Source organism: Martes martes, assembly GCF_963455335.1.
Source record: "Martes martes genome assembly, chromosome: 8".
NCBI lineage: Eukaryota > Metazoa > Chordata > Mammalia > Carnivora > Mustelidae > Martes > Martes martes.
The window spans coordinates 13,621,473-13,640,421 of NC_137895.1; the positions used below are offsets into that span (position 1 = coordinate 13,621,473).

Sequence of the window (18,949 nt, forward strand, 5' to 3'; positions counted from 1 at the left end):
TCTTTTTCTTTTCTTTTCTTTTCTTTTTTTTTTTTTAATAAATAATTTTATTTATTTATTTGACAGAGGAAAGATCACAAGTAGGCAGAGAGGCAGGCAGAGAGAGAGAGAGGAGGAAGCAGGCTCCCCGCCGAGCAGAGAGCCCAATGTGGGGCTCGATCCCAGGACCCTGAGATCATGACCTGAGCCGAAGGCAGAGGCTTTAACCCACTGAGCCACCCAGGCGCCCCTTTTTTTTTTTTTTAACATCTTGATTCTTTATCTTGGTAGGGGCTAGTCTGTGTTATTAAGCCCTAATTGTTCCGATGTCACTGATCATTTTTTCAAAGGAGGCGTAGTTTATATACCGTAAGTTTTACTCTGTTAGAGTGTACAAGTCAGTGGTTTTAGTGTAATTCACAAGATTGCGTGACTGTCACTCCTGTTTCATTCCAGGCCCCAAAAGAAACCACATACTCATTAGCAGTTTCCCCTTTCCCCTGTTCCAGGAGCCCCAGCTAGACACTCTGTGTTTCTCTGGATTCGGGCTGGGAGTTTCTTGAAGGGTCTTTTTCTTCCCCCACCGCCCATCTTGAATGCTTCCCCAATCCTGAAGCTTTCCACATTGAGTAGGTCCTTTAAATATTTCTTAAAATATCTGTTGATTTGAAGACGACAAAGAAGATAAAAGCAGTGGGACAAGAAAAGGACCCAGGACGAATGTCCGGACTTCACTCTGTCCTTTTCTTTCTGGATATCTTTTGGGCATGTCTTTGAGCCTCCCCGTTTCCACGTTGAGATGACTGGCATGGAACTTGAGAACCACACCCTGGCCCAACTTCTCATTTAGCTTAACCTCAGTGATTTTGAGTCTAAGCATGTTTATATTGATTGGCTTTCATTATGTGCTTGTTCCTTAAGTTTCTCACTGCTTTCTGTTATCTCCCGAGCTGGCGTTGCTTTCCATTTTTAGTCTCAGTGTGCTAGGTCCGTGTAAAAGGACGTAAATACGTTATATGTGTTGTGTGCATGTGTATCCGACAGAGGCGTTTTTGCAGGCAGCTGTCTTGTGAGGACTGATGAGATCATGCATGTAAATTAGCCCGGGATTTGGCACTGGGTGTTAAGAGAACAGTGCTTTTCTAGGTGAGTGACGGGCTCAGCGGTCGGTGTTGGTAGACCAGTTGGCATTCGCCGACACGAAACTTGTTAAATCCGTCATCCCACGTGATCCCAGTTTGAAGCTTCTTTATCTCAGGATGATCTTAGATCTTGATCTAGAGCTGCTTCCTGTCCCCCTTGGCCTTCCCTGGTGTGTGGAACATGTCAGTGCGAAATTATAGATTTGGAAAAACAAATGCCACGAGAGGAGCCATTTACCTTATTCTGCTCTCTTCGAGGGGCAGGGGAAATGAAAAACGTCCGAACGAAGACGAATTTAGTGGAAACCAAAACCACCAGGCTATTGATCCTTAAAGCCGGACAGCACGGTTATGAATTGGGTGATAAAAATGGAAAGCGTTTAGCTGACTTCTAAGACGGGGACGGCTTTGTGTGTTATCTCCGCGATTAGGTTCTTCTGACAGCGCCACTACTAATGAACTCAGTAACTAGCTCACTCTATGTGCTACATCGGTCTGACGGCTTCAGTGAATGAGATACATCGGAATACTTAGATTGTTTTTTTTTTTTTTAATGAAGCCCGGAGGCCTGAGATTTCATCGCTACCTTTAAAGGGGGCAGGACCACTAGCTGGAGGTCCCTTCCTGGAGCTAGGACAGTAAGAGGTTGTTAGACGCTGTGAAGAATTCTGTACCCTCTCAGAGGAGGGCTTTATAACTCCTGATGGCCTTGGAACTGACAAGCAGATGCCTTTTGGGTGGGAGGGATCCGTTAGGGAAGCGGCATTGATTGTCATTGGATGCTGAGGCCCAGAGAACGTGACTTTCTGGTCAAGTCACGGTGTGAGTTGCTGGTTGAGCAGGATTGGGTTTCCTGTGGCTTGGTTTCATGCTCTTTCTTTCACATCATCCAGAAGGTTGAGACCCGTGGTAGGTCCAGGCCGTCCTGGCCTTCCTCCGGCAGCACTGAGTCAGTCTTGCTGCTCTCTGACAGGTGGCCTCTGCGGACAGGGGATCCCTGACCCCATAGGACTGAAATGCCTCTTCCTGACTCTCTACTTTCATGGTGGTTTTTTTCCCTTGACTTTTGGGCAATGGTGAGGTTAACTGTTGCTGGCTGAATTTTATCTGTTACCCCCACCCTCCCCCCAAATTCATGTGCTAAAATCTTAACCCTGAATACCTCAGAATATGTCCTTATTTGGAAATAGGGTCATTGCAGGTATAATTAGTTAGAATGAGATCATCCTGGATTAGTTGGGCCCTAATCAAGTGTGACTGTTGTCCTTATGAAAGGGGACATTTAGGCCCAGATACTCACACAGGGACATGCCTAGCGAATCCGGGGCTTGTGCAGCCATAAGCCAAGGGACCACCAGAGGCTCAGAGGGGGGCCTGGGACAGGCCCTCCCTTAGAGCCCTCAGAGGGCATATACCGTGCTCGGGCCACAGGCTTGGACTTCTAGCCACCAGAACTGTGAGGGCCCACATTTCTGCTAATCCACCCAGTTTATGGAACTTTGTTCCAGCAGTTCCAGGAAACGAATCCAGCCACCCACGGAGCATTTCATGCCATAAAAGTGCACTGAGTTATGAGAGGGGAAACAGTAAATATTAGCCTGTACCTACCTTCCTACTCCTCCAACTTCTTTTGCTTTTTAATGATCAAACTGCCACTAGGTACTTGGTGAATTAACTGGAGCCTGATTCATTCGTTCATATTTGTTCATCGACATTCATCATAATTGTGCCAGAAAACACACCGGGCACTTCTGCACCATGTCTAATCCCGGTTCTACCCCGTGTCACATGTGTGACGTGTGTGGTGTGGCATTTAACCCACACTGAGCCATGGTTTTCTCATCTCTGCAGTAGACCAATGACACACATGTTAGGAGACTTGAGGGTTGGGTCGCCTGGGTGGCTCAGTGGGTTAAGTGTCCAACCCTTGGTTTCAGATCAGGTCATGATCTCAGGGTCATGAGATCAAGGCCTTTGTGGGGCTCCGTGCTCAGTGGGGCATGTGCTTGAGATTCCCTCTCTCTCCTTCTCCCTATGCCCCGCCCACTGCTTGCACATGTGCACACTCTCTCTCTAAAATAAATAAATCTTTTCTTTAAAAAAAAAAAGAAGGAGCCTGGAGGGTTGAATGAGATGGAAATGTTGTCCAGTACCCAGTATAGACCCAGCTGCATAGTAGATGCTAAATTGCTTTTACTGCTTGAGCTCCCAAGTCTGAGGTTCTAGACATTTAAAATCATTCACAATAATAGATTTCCTTAAATGCATAGAACAGAAGGATTTCAATATCCTTAAGAAAAGCCGCTCTTCTCGAAAAAGTACTGTGCACAAGTATTTATAGTTGCACAATTCAGAATTACCCAAAGATGGAAACAATCCAGATGTCCATCCACCGATGAATGGATTGGCAATGTGTCTGTCCATGCAATGGAATATTATGCAGCCATACAAAGGAGTGATGTGCCAGTGATGCTAGAACGTTAGATTCACAGATGCTAGAACCACAGATACATTATGCTAGATGAGAGAAGCCAGATACCAAAGGCTGAACATGGTTTCACTTATATGAAATATCCAGGATGTGTGAACCCATAGAGACAGAAAGCAAAGTGGTGGCTGTTAAGGGCCTGGGGAAGGGAAAATGGAGAGTAATTGCTTAATGGTATGGGATTTTCTTTTGGAGTAATGACAGTTTTTTGGAATTAGATCAAGGTGTGGGTTGCACAACTCTGTGAATGCAGTAGATACCACTGAATTATGTGTTGTTAAAATGGTTCATTTTAGGGGCGCCTGGGTGGTACTGTCGGTCAAGCGTCTGACTCTTGGTTTAGGTTCAGGTCATGAGCTAATGGTCGTGAGATTGAGCCCCACATCAGGCTCTGGACTCAGTGCAGAGTCTGCTTGAGATTTTTTCTCCCTCTCTATCAACCCTTCCCTCTCATGCTCCCTTACTCACTCTCTCTCTCTCTAAGAAAAAAAGTCTTTTTTTTTTTTTAAGTTTAATTTTATGTTATGAGAATCCTACCTCAGTAAAAAGAAAAAAAAATCATTCTTCTTTAGTCGCAAGGATATTTCTGTGGCCCACAACAGGGGACCATGGAACAGAGTCCAGATGTCACCCTTGGGAGCCATCACAGTGTAGCTCAGACATCTTGAAATCAGGAGGCGTCAAGTGTTGCCTCTGTGATCTGAGACAAATAAGGTTTCTATCTGTCTGAAAGAGGAATTTTCTTCATGACACTTTCCCTCCTGTGGCTTTGGTGGCACAGGACTGGGTCACAGGCCATCCTCAAACCAGTCTGTGGCAGAGGAGAGTCATGTCGCTTCTAGCACTCTGAGACCAGTCATGACTAACAGCCTTGTAGCCAGAGGCACATCCCTCAGCATAGTGCTGCCTGGCTGTCTTAGTCCACGACGGCTGCTGGGACAGTGCACAGGCTGGATGGCTGTGTACAGACTACAGAGATTTATTTCTCACTCTTCTGGAAGTCGGATATCTGAGATCAGGCTGTTGGCATGGGCAGGTCTTGGAGAGGGGACTCTTCCGAATTACAGGTCGCTGACTTCCTGTATCCTCTCCTGATGGAAAGAGTCCCTTTAATGAGGATATGAGTCCCATTCATGGGCTCCACCCTTGTGACCTAATTACCTCCCAAAGGCCCTACCTCCTGAGACCATCATACTGGGGATTAGAATCTCAACATACACATTTTGGGGGAACACAAACATTCAGTCCATTGTACCCACTTATGGACCAACTTAGCATTGTGTTAACAGAAATGTTGCCCAAACAAGGACACAGCTATTGGGGTGGTCCCCAGCTGGGTCTGCCACCAGAGGCCTTCAGGTTGGCCTCTGGGAGCCCCTTTCTTCTTCGCCTGCCCCAGAATTCACATCACTCTCAGAGTTGTGGGTTTTCTTAACCAAGATGCTGTAATTGTTGCTCAGTAGCTCCTGAGGGGGCTGTAGGATGAAGTCCAAGTTCTCCTTCCCTTGGCTTTCAAGGCCCTCCAGGCTCATTCCTCTCCACCCATCACCCTCCTGAACCTGAGCCTGGAAGGAGAGGTTGGCTGCCGTTCCCTGATCCCAGACATGCCCTCGCACTTTCCTGGGTGGCTCCCTCTGCCAGGAGAGACTTCCCTTTCCTTGCCAGCCTTTTGAATTGGGCCCTCCTCCCTTGGCCCAGCCCAGATGTTTCCCCCCGAGAGACCTGTTTCCCTGGGCCTGTCCTGTGCTCCTGTTCACGGTGTTGGTGTCTGTCCCCTACACTCTTACAGGTCTACTAACGGGCAGGGACCCTGTTGTATCCTTCTCTTAACCTCAGCCCCAAGGCCCGTGTCTGGGAGAGAGTGTGTGCTCAGTAAACACGTGCAGGTAGAATGGGGATGGAAGTTGGGGAGTCAAGAGAAGGTAAAGAAATAGCTACCTTCTTACCATTTGCCACGAGAGATTTACATAAACTCTCCAGAGGCCTTGAAATGGCCTATGACTCTGCACGTAGACTCTGCAAGTTAGACACGTGCTCATTCAGCAGTTGGGAAGACTGGAGTGCATTTCGCAGTCTCCGCCCTTGATAAATGCTCATGAGTGTTTGCTTAAGCAGAATGGAAATGGGAGGCATGCCTGCTTAAATCATCCCTTCCCAGAGTGAAAATCAAAAGAACGAAGACCAAAACACTCCAATGGGTAGCCTCATGGATATGATTAAGCGCTGATTTAACATTCAGAACAAAAACATAAAAATCAGCCTTCCAGGAGCTGTAGTCTGACCCCAGGAAAAGCGCGTATCCCTGGGAAAGATCAATTTGCATTAAAGATCTGTTTGGCGGTGCATTGTTGAAAGAGGTTAATATCGTAAGTGGAAATTTTTGATTGTTTCTCGAGTCTTTTCCTCTTTTTTGCTCCTCCACCTGTCTCAGCTCAGAGAGAGCCCCGTGCTAGAAGGGATGTTCACACCGCCCGCCTGTTGACGTCTCTATGAAACTTGAGTTCCTGCCATGTACAAGCAGAATCCGGGTTGTATGGCATGATGGGAGGTGTGGAAATTAAGGTCCTGGGGTGCAGATCAGCTCACCTCCCCACCGCCCAGGCCAAGCGGGGTGGCTTTGGAGGATGATGGCCACAGCGAATGTGCAGTACTTCCTGGGCCCCTAGATGCTAGGAGCACCCCATTCTCTCCAGTCTTGACTATCAAAAATGTCTCTTGACATTGCTGAGTGCTCCTGGGTGGAGGAGGGGACAAAATGACCCCCCAATTGAGAACCCTTGTCTTCGAGGCTCACCATGAAGATAAGAGGGAGTTAGACCAGGAGGAAGAAGAAGTCACAGCAAGGCAATGTGAAGGACACGGCATCCTTCATCCAGGTGCTGGTCCTGTATCAAAAGGTGTGACGTGGGTGGGCTGTGGCCTTTAATGTCATGTGGAGCAAAAACACATTGGATCTGAAGTCAGGAGTCTTGGGGTTAACCCCAGGCACCCCCCTACTCCCCCCTTCCCCCAGCTCTGCAACCTGAGTCACTCACCCTTTTGAGCCCTTAGTGCCCTTACCTGCAAATTGGGGTTGCATAGCTTGGTTGTAAAGACTGAGTGAGTTAAGACTACGTGGAATGTCCATATGGAGCTTGGCACCCTCATTAGCACACACGTGTTGTCTCCCTTCTCACATGCACTCACGTCCGGTAAAAATCTAGTCCTCTCTCGTTCCACCGTCACCCACTCAGGCTGCCCTCTCTCCAGCCTGGGTTCCTCCTGGACCCTCTGCTCCAGCTTGGCCTCCGGCCTGTAGCCACAGTTGCCTCCCGAAACAGTATGACGCACATGCTCACAACCAGCTCACCTGGACGGTTCCGCACGTGGCTCTGGAGTGCTTGACACGTGGCTCATTGGGACTGAGCGGAGCTGTTCCCAGTAGGCGCACTCTGGATCTTGAAGACTTAGCACGAGAAAAAGAGTGAGCTCTCTTCAGTTATATTTTATACTGGTGACGTGTTAAAATGCCAATATTTTAGACACGCTAGGCTAAATAAAATCTGGTATTGAAATGAACTTCCCTTACTTCTTTTTGCCTTTTTCGAAGGTGGCTGTGGAAAAGAGGACGAGTTTTGTAAGCGTAGCTGTGTCTTGTCCAAGGAAGCTTATTGGTTTGGTTCTTCGCGAGAGAATCATTTCCTGGCACCGAGTTCTGAGTTATAATTGGCTTCATGGGGCAATTCCTTTTTAACGAACAGAAATGGCCCCTTTAAAAAAAAGGCGATACTCTTTGAATAATGTTTTCTGCACAGTTTATGTCTCCCCCATCCCCCCCGGAGATGTTAGGGTGTTTTCCCCTTTTACAGTATATGCCATCTCGAGGCAGGAGCAGGACACAGCCATATTTGTCACAGTCCTCCCCTCCTTAGTTATGGTCTGGATGTTCGTGTCCCCCTAAAATCCACGTGTTGAATCCCAACCCCCCAGTGCAATGCTATTAGGAGGTGAAGTCCTGGGTGGGAGGTGATTGGGTCACGCAGGTGGAGCCCTTGTGAACGGGGCCCTGCCTTTATAAAAGCGACCCCATTGCATTTCCTGCCATGTGCGGACACGGGAGGTGGGCTCTCGCTGGACACCGAATATTCTACCACACGGGTCTTGGCCTTCTATCCTCCAGAACTGTCAGAAATAAATGTTTGTTGTTTAAGCCACCCAGTCTATGGTATTTTTCCAAAGCAGCCCACATGGGTTAAGACGCCCTTCTAACTACTTGGTAGGCCTTGGAGTTTGATTGGTCAAGCAGCTGAAATCCAACTAATTTAATGTTATTAATACTACTCTAGGGGCACCTGGGTGGCTCAAGCCTCTGCCTTCAGGTCAGGTCATGATCTCAGGGTCCTGGGATGGAGCCCCGCATCGGGCTCCCTGCTCAGTGGGGAGCCTGCTTCCCTTCGGTCTCTGCCTGCTTCTCTGCCTACTTGTGATTTCTCTCTCTGTCAGATAAATAAAATCTTTTTAAAAAAATACCACTCTAGCATCTCGTTGCAGTGTAATCTTATTTCGGAGATTCTTTTGATCTCCCTCAATCCTTTCAACAGTCATGAGTGCTTGATGTTGCCATGGCCTTCCACCAACAGGGATGGGAGCCTCTGGGATATCGAATGACTTGTTGAGATCCTACAGCCAATGTGCAGAGCTGATATTTGAACCCAGGTCCTGACTCCCCCGTCCTCTGTAATGCTGTGAGGCTCACATCAAATGCAGACCTTGCCTTGGAGCTCTCTGTGAACATCACGGAGACAAGATGGCAAAGCTCAGTCAGGACGTGGCATGTCCTGACTGCGAAGTTGTGTGAAATGGGTGATTGGCGACTGGCTCGGAGACCTTAGTGAGACCTCTGCCCTTGATCCAGGATATCACGGTGGTTCTGAGAGCAAAAGGACATGTTTCCCTGCAGCAGGAGGATTGGACTTCACAGTGGGACCAAGACAAACCAAGTTGGCAGAAATGGGCCCTTAGAGTCCTTTAGAACTTGGTGAATTCAAGATTTCAGTGCTTGTTCCAAAACATACTGCATGTAGCTTTTACTCTTACGGTTCACATGATTTTTAAACAGTGCCCCAAGGCCAAATGCCATTCTCTGAAGGAGAAAAGGAATCGGGAGTGCCATTTTGACAAGCTCAAGATCATGTCCAGGAGGGAGATGCGTTGGGCCCTGATGTGCAGAGAAGAGAGTGAGAAAGAAAGCATCTGTGGGGTAGACCTAGGAGGGGAACCCCAGACTCTGAGGGAGAGGCCAGCTCCCCCCACCCCGCCCCGCCTTGTGTGTTCTTTCTTGTGAAGCAGAGAAAGGAGAGATAATTACCAAAGTGAACTTGTCAAGTGACCTCAGATGTTCCAGAGGGGCTCAGCAGGGTTCGCCCCAGCTGTAGGGACCTATCCAGGATGCTGTGTGGATTCTGTTTCTCTTATTATAGACATTAGAGGGTCAGGCAGTAAGATGGCGAACTTTCGTGTGGAAAGGGCTTATCAAAACAACAGTAGTAGGGCTACAAGGTATCTGGTGGTTGAAGCTGTCCGGCAGTATGCCTTCACTGGCTCCTTCCTCCCTTTAAGGAATGCCTTCTGTGTGCCTGGGCGTGCACTGAATGTAAAGCAGCCATTTTTGCCCAAGGGGAGACTGAAATCTAGTGAGAGAGGCAGCCGTTAAATAACTAATCCCTCAGGTAATTTTATCATGCCAGAGTTTGAGGAGGACAGTAGAGGCGGCGGCCAGAGCATGGTGACAGATGGAGCGAAGGAGGGGCCCTTGGGCTGAGGGCCATCTGAGAAGACCTCTCTGAGTCGACCGCACTCAAGACCTCGGCTTGAAGAATCAGAAGCCCTTTGCCTAGCAAAAAGCAGAGTAATAAGCATTCCAGACAGAGGGAACACACTTGGCAAAGGCCCTGAGGTGCATTCTAGAAAAGTGAGAGGGCTGGGATGGCTGGAGGCAAGGAGAATTAAAGGGCGAGTGGCCAGAGATGATGACCGAGAGGCGGCTAGAGGTCAAGCCACGTAGATCCTTGCAGACATGCCAGAGAGCTTGGCATTTATTTTGAGAGCTGTGGGGGAAATGGTGAATAATTTCCGGTGTGATCCTAGTTAGGAGGCTACTGCACTGGGTTCACACATGAGACAATGGTGGCTTGGATTTATATAGTGGCAGTAAAACTGGAAAGAAGTGGGTGTCTCATTGGATAGCATACATGTTTTAGAGGTAAAAATGGCAGGATCTGAGGATGGCCAGATTTGACAAAAGATGAGGAGTGAGTAAGGAATGGGGAAAGGCTCGCAGGTGTCTGGTTTGAGCTTTGATGGAGATGATGGTGCCCTTTAAGCAGGTGGAAAGCTCTGGAGAAGAAGGGGGTGGGGAAGGGGGATATTGGGAATAATGTCTGCGGCACACGTGGTAGGGGAAGGTCTTTGTACACATGAATCTGGAGGTCAGAGGAGAGGCCAGAGCTGGAGATCAAAAATGTGGGAGGCACCAGCCTGGAGACGGTCTCACGGGACATTAGAATGAGGGATCACACCTGGGGAGAGAAAACACCATAGATCCCACGCTGAATCATGGAGCCCTCCTGGAATTTGCCATTCGGAAAAGAGAAGACTTGAGAAGTAAAGGGAATGTATGAAACAAATATTTCATGTAATAAGAAAGTGAGTTTACTAGAGAAAGGTAATAGTGTCTCTTAGCAGTTGACTGCCCATTTGAGATCAGACATGATTAAATGGAACGAAATTAGTGGTTTCCTACTCCAACATTTGGCTTCCCAAGGAGAGCCATGGTGAACACGTATGGTTGTGCTTCTCTGCGTGAGTGGATTTTTCCAGGTTAGTACAATTGGAGAGAAGGAGGGCCAAGGGGGCCGTGTGTGCTCGAGGAAGGAGGTTACAATCCTGAATCATGGCCTTTCAGCCAAATGAGAGCAAGCATAAAGAAAATCTAGAGCTGGGTGTGGATAGCCATGAAGAAAGCCGGTGGTGGATTGGGGTTCATGGTGCCAGTGACGAATTTGTGTAATGACAGCCTGGGAAGGCTGACGGGGGTTTGATATTGACATTTGAGCTTTTGGTTGGGGTGACACCAAGTTCTAGAATGTAGATTTGGTTCAGGTGGAGCGGCACACGTTTTCAACGGACTGTCATGGAATTGGGGAGGAGAGGTGAGAGAGAGTGTGGTAGACACTGAGGTCTTCTGCCAGGTGACAGTGACAAGGACAGAGAATAATGGGGAACCACAGAGGAACACGGTCTTCAGAAGAGGGAGGGCCAGTAAGAGGGGGCAGATGCCTGGAAGTTAGAAGGGCAGAGGCCCACTTCCTAGCCCTTAGGTGTCTGCATGAGAGAGAGTAGGCGAAGGGGTTCTCCTTTGGGGAAAGCAGTGATCCCGGGTCCAGCTGTCCTTTCCCGCAAGAGCAGAGCTGGAATGAAGCCAGGGAAAGTGGAGGATAAAGAGGAATTCGCTGATCCTATAGCGGAAGTTCCTCAGGATTCCATCGTTGGGCTTGGGAGGAAGGTGTGGGCTGGCACTTGTGTCACACTTGTAGTTTGTATGATAATGCATATCAGGGACGAGGCCGGCTGTGACTGAGATAGTCATTGGTCCGTTCAGTAAATCCTTCTGATCTCATCCTGCATGCTAGATGTGTGCTAGCAGCAAAGAAAACAGCAGTGGCCGAAACAGAGCACCTGCCCTCGAGGCGTTGTGCTCTGACTGGGGAGACAGACTGGTTGTCAGTGGTGTGTCATGTAGCCCGGAACTGATTTTGTGTTTTCTCAGGAAGCACTGGGATTTGAGTCCTGGGGTTTCCAACAACTAAGTCAGTGTCCTCAGCCTCTCTTGGTCTGCAAGGTGGGTATAGCGATGCCTCGGTGGGTGGTGGTGGAGCTTTGGGTCAGCAGTGTTTTTGATGGGAGCTGAGGAGGGGTCATCGGAGCCACTCAGAGTCCATAGGATGCTTCTGCTTCAGTAGAAAAAGACGCTTCTCCTTCTAGGAACTCTCCTTCCATCTGTTGGAGAGCTGTTGTAAAAAAGGGACCGTCAACAAAGTCCATGACATGCCGGTTCTCCCTAGCACCCTGGCGAGTCCCTGCAGGTGAGAGGGGAGGGAGGGGACCAATAGCAGTGGGGGGAGGCCAGCTTTATTTATCAATAACCGGCTAGTTGCTCAGTGCTTTAATAGAGTACAGGCCTCGCAGTGATGTGGCCTTGCATTCCCTGGGTTCTTGTTAAAATGCAGATTTTGATCTGTGGCGCTTGGAGGAGGGGTGGCGGTGGTACCTGATGGCTTGCATTTCGGGCAAGAGGAGCTACCGCTGCTGCTGGTTGGTTCAGGGACCATACTTCGGATGGAGATGGCTAAGTGTCAGCTCTGGGCTTAGCTGCTGGTCTCAGGCAGAAGCTCAAAACAAACACGAGAGGACCTGGATCCTTGGTCCTCAAGGGGGTTTGGTGTAGTGAAGAGAAATTAATGCCAGGAAATGATTCAAAGACCGTGATGTATCAGGAATGTGCTCCTGACCGCCTTTGGAGTTTAGAACAAAGGGAGGAGCCCCTCCAGGTCTAGACTTGTCGGGAGATGTTCCGCCCGAAGCAGCAAGGACTTGAAATTCCTCGGGAGGTCCTGCAGAGGAGGAAAGGCATGGCTGGAGAGTCAGGCTGTGCTTGAGAGGCTCGGGAAAGGCGGGAGGTGTAATAGTACAAATAAAAAAACCAAAGCTAACATCTAGGGAGGGTCTGTCTGCTGTAGGACCTGTACTAGAAGCTCAGGGAGGGCCAGCCCTGTGCCCTCTTAGGAACTGGGACAGCATCTTGCAAGAAAGGTTCACTTGAGAGACTCGGATGGCAGTATGGAACTGATAGGATTCACCCGATCTTAAAGTTACAGTCGGTGACCCTGCTCTGTTGCCTGCCCATGAGTTTGGCTCTAAAGGGTTTTGGCCATTAGTTTCCTTAGACTTTTTGTTTGTTTCTTTTGGGGATACTTAGATCTTTATTCCCTCTTTGTGTGCAGTATTTCTAGACAACTCATACATCTTGAACACCCATGAAAACTCATTTGTAATGATGCTAATTAAAAGACAATCTCCAGGGGCACGTGGCTGGCTCAGCTGGTGAAGCATGGGGTTGCGAGTTCAAGCCCCACACAGGCCGTGGAGCTGACTTTTTAAAAAAAGTTTAAAAAACAAAACAAAACAAAAAAAACAAGGACAGTCTCCAGTGTTGATCAGTTCAACATTTGGAATGTGAGCTTCTGAGTAGAGTCTCTCAAATGGTAGCTGGCCACCCCTGGAGGGTGTTTTCTTAATGAGGATCCTACAGATTTTAAATCACTACACCTCGCATGTAAAGTGAAACAAACACATGTATTCTTCACTGTCAGCACTGAAGTATTTTGGATCATGTGCAACATACCAAGAAGACGTGATAATTCAAGTTTTTAAATTTTTTTTAAAAGATTTTATTTATTTATTTGGCAGAAAGAGATCACAAGTAGGCAGAGAGGCAGGCAGAGAGAGAGGAGGAAGCAGGCTCCCTGCTGAGCAGAGAGCCCGATGCGGGGCTTGATCCCAGAACTCCGGGATCATGACCTGAGCCAAAGGCAGAGGCCTTAACCCCCTGAGCCACCTAGGCACTCCTAAATATTTTTAAATTATAAAAGCCACACCTATTTTTTGTATAAAATCTGGGAAAAGTACATATTTAAGTGATCCATATCCTATACTTGGAGATAACCTGTAACTTCATTTTTTTTTAAAGATTTTATTTATTTATTTGACAGAGAGAGATCACAAGTAGGCAGAGAGGCAGGCAGAGAGAGGGGGAAGCAGGCTCCCTGCTGAGCAGAGAGCCCGATGTGGGGCTCCATCCCAGGACCCTGGGATCATGACTTGAGCCAAAGGCAAAGGCTTAACCCAATGAGCCACCCAGGCGCCCCAACCTGTAACTTTTTTTTTTTTTTAAAGATTTTATTTATTTATTTGACAGAGAGAGATCAAAAGTAGGCAGAGAGGCAGGCAGAGAGAGAGAGGAGGAAACAGGCTCCCTACTGAGCAGAGAGCCTGATGCAGCGCTTGATCCCAGGATCCTGGGATCATGACCTGAGCCGAAGGCAGAGGCTTTAAGCCACTGAGCCACCCAGGCGCCCCCCAACCTGTAACTTTTATACCTTTTTTTGTATGTAGTTTTATTTGGGTATTTATTCATGTACATACAGTGTATTACGTCGGACTGAAGGATACTTGTAATCACAATTTACTTTCAGCTGTGAATGCTGTTTTTGTGGCTTTAATTGATCACGATAATCTTTCTGGCTCATGCAATGTTTTGCATAAATGTAAATTTCATTGGTTGAGACATATGGGAGAAGACAGATGGAGTAGTAGATGTTTTAGTAGGAGAAATTGACCAGCCTGGGTAAGGAATTGGGTGTTGGGTTTGAGGCAGGGGCATTTTAGCCATGACTCTTCGCCCCATCTGTTCACCCAGGGGTCTCGTCTCCTCCTGACCAGGCAAAAGCAGGTTCCAGACTGGTTTACCCAGGTCATCCATCAACATTTGCCCGTGTGTGGGAGGTAATTTCCAGCCCACCTCTGGTTTCTTCCTTCCTTCCTTCTTGTGTTGATTCCTGTATTGACTTCCTAGAGTAGCCTCCGTTGAAAATTGAGATTTTTCTTTAAAATGTGTTTTTAGTGCACAGAGGTGTCATTTAAAAGTCAAATCCATGAAGGAATATTTTTTACCTGCTGGGTTTAATTTCAGACTCCAGTGTTATCATAAAATGCAAGCCACCCTAGACTCTGTTTTAAAACTTTGGGCGAATTATGCCAGTTGAAATTAACTTTTGCAGATGGAGCGAGGAAAAGAGGAAAATAAGTGTCTTCAAGAGTTTTTTTTTTTTAAAGGCTTTTAAATATTAACGCCACTTGAGTTCAGCTCCATGTAATATTCCTGGTTTCCCCTGAAATCCAAATTCACCAATGGCTTTCCAGTTTTTTTTTTTTCTATTAAACATTTTTTTTTTTGAATGAGAGCAAACAGTGGCAATATATTTGACTCAGGGAAGAAAATAATCGTAAGACTCAACATGAAGGATTTAGGTTAGGCCAGAAGGAAAATGACCCCTGGCAAAGGTTGTTAGACTCAGTTCCTTAGGGAGAGGAGAGCCTGAGGTGTCGCTGCCTTAGGTGTGTATGACCTTTGGCTAATTGGTCTTTCGAGGCCTCGGTTTCTCATCCATTAAATGGGGATGCAAACTGGTTCCTACCTCATAGGTTATTACTGCTAGTTGTCTTTGCTACTATTATTATAGGTGACCTGCAAAACAGAACAAGCCGGGGCGCCTGGGTGGCTCAGTGGGTTAAGCCTCTGCCTTCAGCTCAGGTCATGATCTCAGGGTCCTGGGATCGAGTCCCGCATCGGGCTTTCTGCTCAGTGGGGAGCCTGCTTCCCCCCACCCCCTGTCTGCCTCCCTGCCTACTTGTGATCTCTCTCTGTCAAATAAATAAATAAATTCTTTAAAAAAAAAAAAGAAAACAAGAACAGAACAAAACAAAACCCACAAAGGGCCATTTTAACGTGGTGGTGTCTTCTAATGGAGATTCCCGTAGGGATGCTTCAGGCTGAGATCACCCATTGCATGGTGATCTGTTTTCTGGAAAAGCCTGAGCAGGGCTGCTCTACCCTCTGTCTCAGGAGGAGGTGGGGCTCACCCTGCCACGCGCCCTATTGGTCTTTGCTGGGCACTTACTCAAGGGCTCTCTCACTTAAGACCCTCCGACAGAGAGTGCATTGCTTTCGAGAAACAAAAGGAAGCTTACCCAGCGACAGGGGGCTTGCCACTGTCACAGCTAGTGGGGTGTGGGACTGGATTTGAATCCAGATCTAACTGCATAGCCTCCTGTCCCCTGTTCCCCCTGCGAGATGGGCCCGTGTCGGGGTGATCCTCACCCACGGCCATCCTTGGTGACTCAGATTGTGTGAGGGGTTCGCTGCCCGAGCTCCAGAATGAAAAACTTCCCCCGGCCGGGGGTGGGGAGACTTTTCTCCAATCAACGTGCTTTGTTTAAAGCGATTTTGCTTGTTTGGTTTCCCTTGCTAGTCCACGCCCTCCAGCCCTGTGGTCATTCATCTGTTTCAAAGGAGGGCCCTTTAGAAAATCGTGTCAGAGTGGGTGCGGAAGCCCGTCTGGCCTTGACCGTTGAGACTGGCTCCATTAGGTGTTCATTGCCAGGGACTTGCTGAACACAGACTCCTGAAGCTTGGCAGGGCCGCCTTGGGTTAGGATCTGATCCCACTGATTCGTTCAGCGGTTATCACCCAGCCCGCAGGTGACAGACGGTATGCCCAGTCTTGGGGAGCACACGGTGAGTGGTGTCTGTCTCCCGGAAACCCCCAGGCTGGTGGGGAGGGCAGACGGTTCAACCGGACCATCGTCTCATGGGGTCAAGGGTTATGGCAGAGGGAAGGACATACTCTGGGAACACCCCAAGGGACACCCAAACCAGCAATTTCACGGACATCCGTCCTCGGGGGGTGGGAAGCCGTGTGTAGCTGCTGCAGGGGTGGGTTCTGCTCCTTTTGGGAACAGACTCCTGTCCGTGGACTGAACGTGGACTCCTCGCTCCGCCGGCAGCCAGTGTGACTTCAAAGAGAGGAGATAGGTGGAAATGAAATTGCGTGGTCTGTTACTTTTTAAATTCCTTTGTAAGGCACATGGCTGCCGGTCAGATCCCTGGTGGAAGATTCTGGACCTTTGCCGCAGGTGGGTTGACCTTCCTTGGACATGTCTCAGCGAGTCTTCTCCATGGCCCGAGGACTGGCTCTCTGCAGGCTAGTGACAGGTCATCTGTTCCTCTCCGTCTTCTGCGCGTTTTAATCATTCCCGTGCTTTTCTGAACATCTTCCTCCCTGTTCAAGGTGGAAGCTATTAAGAGTCCCTGAGGAGTGTTTTTAGGTTATCGGCTAGGATCGGGGTGTAGTTCCCTGCATGTGACCTTGCGGCCAAGCCAGCCTCCTCTCTGAGTGCGCCGGCAGGCAGCCCCAGGTGCCTTCCACCAGCTCTCCGTGTCTCGAACTCAGGAACCGTTCTGCCCTCTTGACTGCCCGGGGATCGGTCAGCAACTTCCTTTGTCTTCCCACAGAGTTCCGTGCAATTCTCTGTCCTCAGCATTTCTGGAGTTCCCGTGGATGTTTTACGTTGGTCTCTCTTGTTAGACTGTGTTCTTTTACGCTAACCCGCATTCCTGTCGCTTTTGAAAACACAGCACCCGGTTAGCGCTTGGTACATACAAGGCGCTAACTAAATGCATTTTTAGTAAGTGTGTGTGTTCAGACTTCAGACAAATCTGTGCTCTAAAATACTTGTGTGTGTGTGTGTGTGTGTGTGCGCGCGCGTGTGTGTGTGCATGCAAGAGAGAGAGGGAAGGGGGAGGGAGAGATGTCATAGTTCTCATCATCCTTTATTTACTAAGGAGCTGTTGTGGTTCTGGTAGATATAAGACTGCGGCATCATCTCTTGGGCTAGAAGGTCAGCAGGAAGTCGCCAAGGAGCCAGATACTTTCAGGATCTCTGGGATGCCTTTCCCTTGCAATTTTCGTCCTTTTACAGTGCTCAGCCCTTCCTCTTTGCTCTTCCTTTCAGAAAGTATTATGAGGGAGGCCGAGGACCCCGTGCTCCGGGCAGAGAAGCGGCGCTGGGACTAGGGGTTGCCACTTCTGAGAGGATGCTGGGAATCTGCAGAGGGAGACGGAAATTCCTGGCTGCCTCGCTGACCGTTCTCTGCATCCCAGCCATCACCTGGCTTTACCTGTTCGCCGGGAGCTTGGAAGGTAAGAAGGCGGCTTCCGCACAGGGTGGGACAGGGAGGGAAGACAGAGGACATGGGCTGTCCCGGAGTCCTAAGAAAGCCCCTCCGGGTCACCTGATCCCAGCTTGTCATCACGTGAAGCAGGTGGAGATGGGCGCCCTCTTGCACGCGGGTGCAGGCTGAGACTTGCTAGGTTTGCATGGGTGGTGAGGGGTGTCGGTAGGGAGGAGGACAGAATGCAAACGAAAGCAAAACGAGGTGCACCTGTGTCCAGTGGCGTGGTGGGAGGGGACGCCCAGGTCAGAGACCAGCTTTGCATGTTGATCTTTGTGCCGATGAGGGGTGAGAGGTTGGGGCCCCGGAAGGATTACTCCACTGTTCATGGAAACCAGATGTTTCGTTCATTCTGAGGTTTGTGCCTTTACTCACACATTGAACCTTTTGTTGTCACCATTGCTACGGCTCGTGTTGAACCCCTCTGCTGGGCCAGGAGTGGGGAAGGCGGTGATGGCAGATCTGGATGGGCACGGTGCCCTAGAGGCGGCGGACGGGTTAACCTGGGGCCTCCACATGTAGGGCACCACGGGAGACGGTTGTGGGAGCCGGGCGGGTGCGAGAGATGCGCAGCCACGCTGACAGGCTGCTGTAGAAGAGCTGCCCTCCCCAAACAAAGAGAAACGAACGCCAGTCCCCATCACTGTGCAGAAACAGCAGAAGAGACCAGACCCACCCTTCCTCCAGCCAGCAGTTTCCCGAGCCGTGCGCTCTTCCGAGGGTTGGAGATGGTTTTCTGAGCTTCAGGGAGGGAAGGGATGGCAGCGTTGAGGAGGACGCTGTCTTTTGATTTGCCTCCATAAGTGAGGTTAAAAAAAAAAAAAATCCCCAGTGAAGATCTATCTCAAGGAAGTCACTGCTGTGTTTTATTTTTCTCCAAAGATTTTACTGATTCATTTTTAGAAAGAGAGTGAGGGGAGGGGCAGAGGGGGAGGGGAGAGACAAGCAGACTCCATGCTGAGCGCAGAATCCCATGTGGGGCTCAACCCCACAACCCCGAGACCATGACCTGAGCCAAAATCGAGAGTCGGACACTCCTCCCCCCATCCCCTTTTTTTTCAAACATTTTCATTTTTTAGAGAGGGAGAGAGAGTGTCACTACTGGATTTTTCAGCATTACCTTGATGCATAATTTTATTGACAGCTCAGGCCAACCTTTTAAGTAGGAGTTCCCCTTCCCTTCCTGAGGTTTGCTCAGCTGCATAGGATCGAGGTGGCACTGTGTGCCTACAGAGCAGGCAAGGGCCTGTCACTTCCCTGTCCCATGCCTCCCCAGAGTAGAAGAGTTTCCATCTGATCCGCTAAATGGGGTAAATTATGCTGTGGCAGTGGGTCAGTAAGTTTTGGCAGAGATCAGAGGGAGGAAAGTGAGTTGCCCTTGATCCTAGAAGGGACCGAAGGAAGCATTATGCCAGGAACAATGGAAGAGCCTTGGAAAAGAAGGTTGAGG

General features: G+C 49.0%; 1 protein-coding gene across 4 annotated transcripts in view; it reads left to right on the forward strand.

Annotated features, from left to right (window-relative positions):
• Positions 1-18,949, forward strand: part of LARGE1 (LARGE xylosyl- and glucuronyltransferase 1) — a 543,992-nt gene that overhangs the window by 136,127 nt on the left and 388,916 nt on the right. For all 4 annotated transcript variants that reach the window (XM_080810745.1, XM_080810744.1, XM_080810746.1 and 1 more), the window contains exon 2: positions 17,280-17,467. In XM_080810745.1, coding sequence (XP_080666871.1) covers positions 17,362-17,467 — 106 coding nt within the window. In that variant the 5' untranslated portion in view covers positions 17,280-17,361. The remainder of the gene's footprint in view (positions 1-17,279; positions 17,468-18,949) is intronic.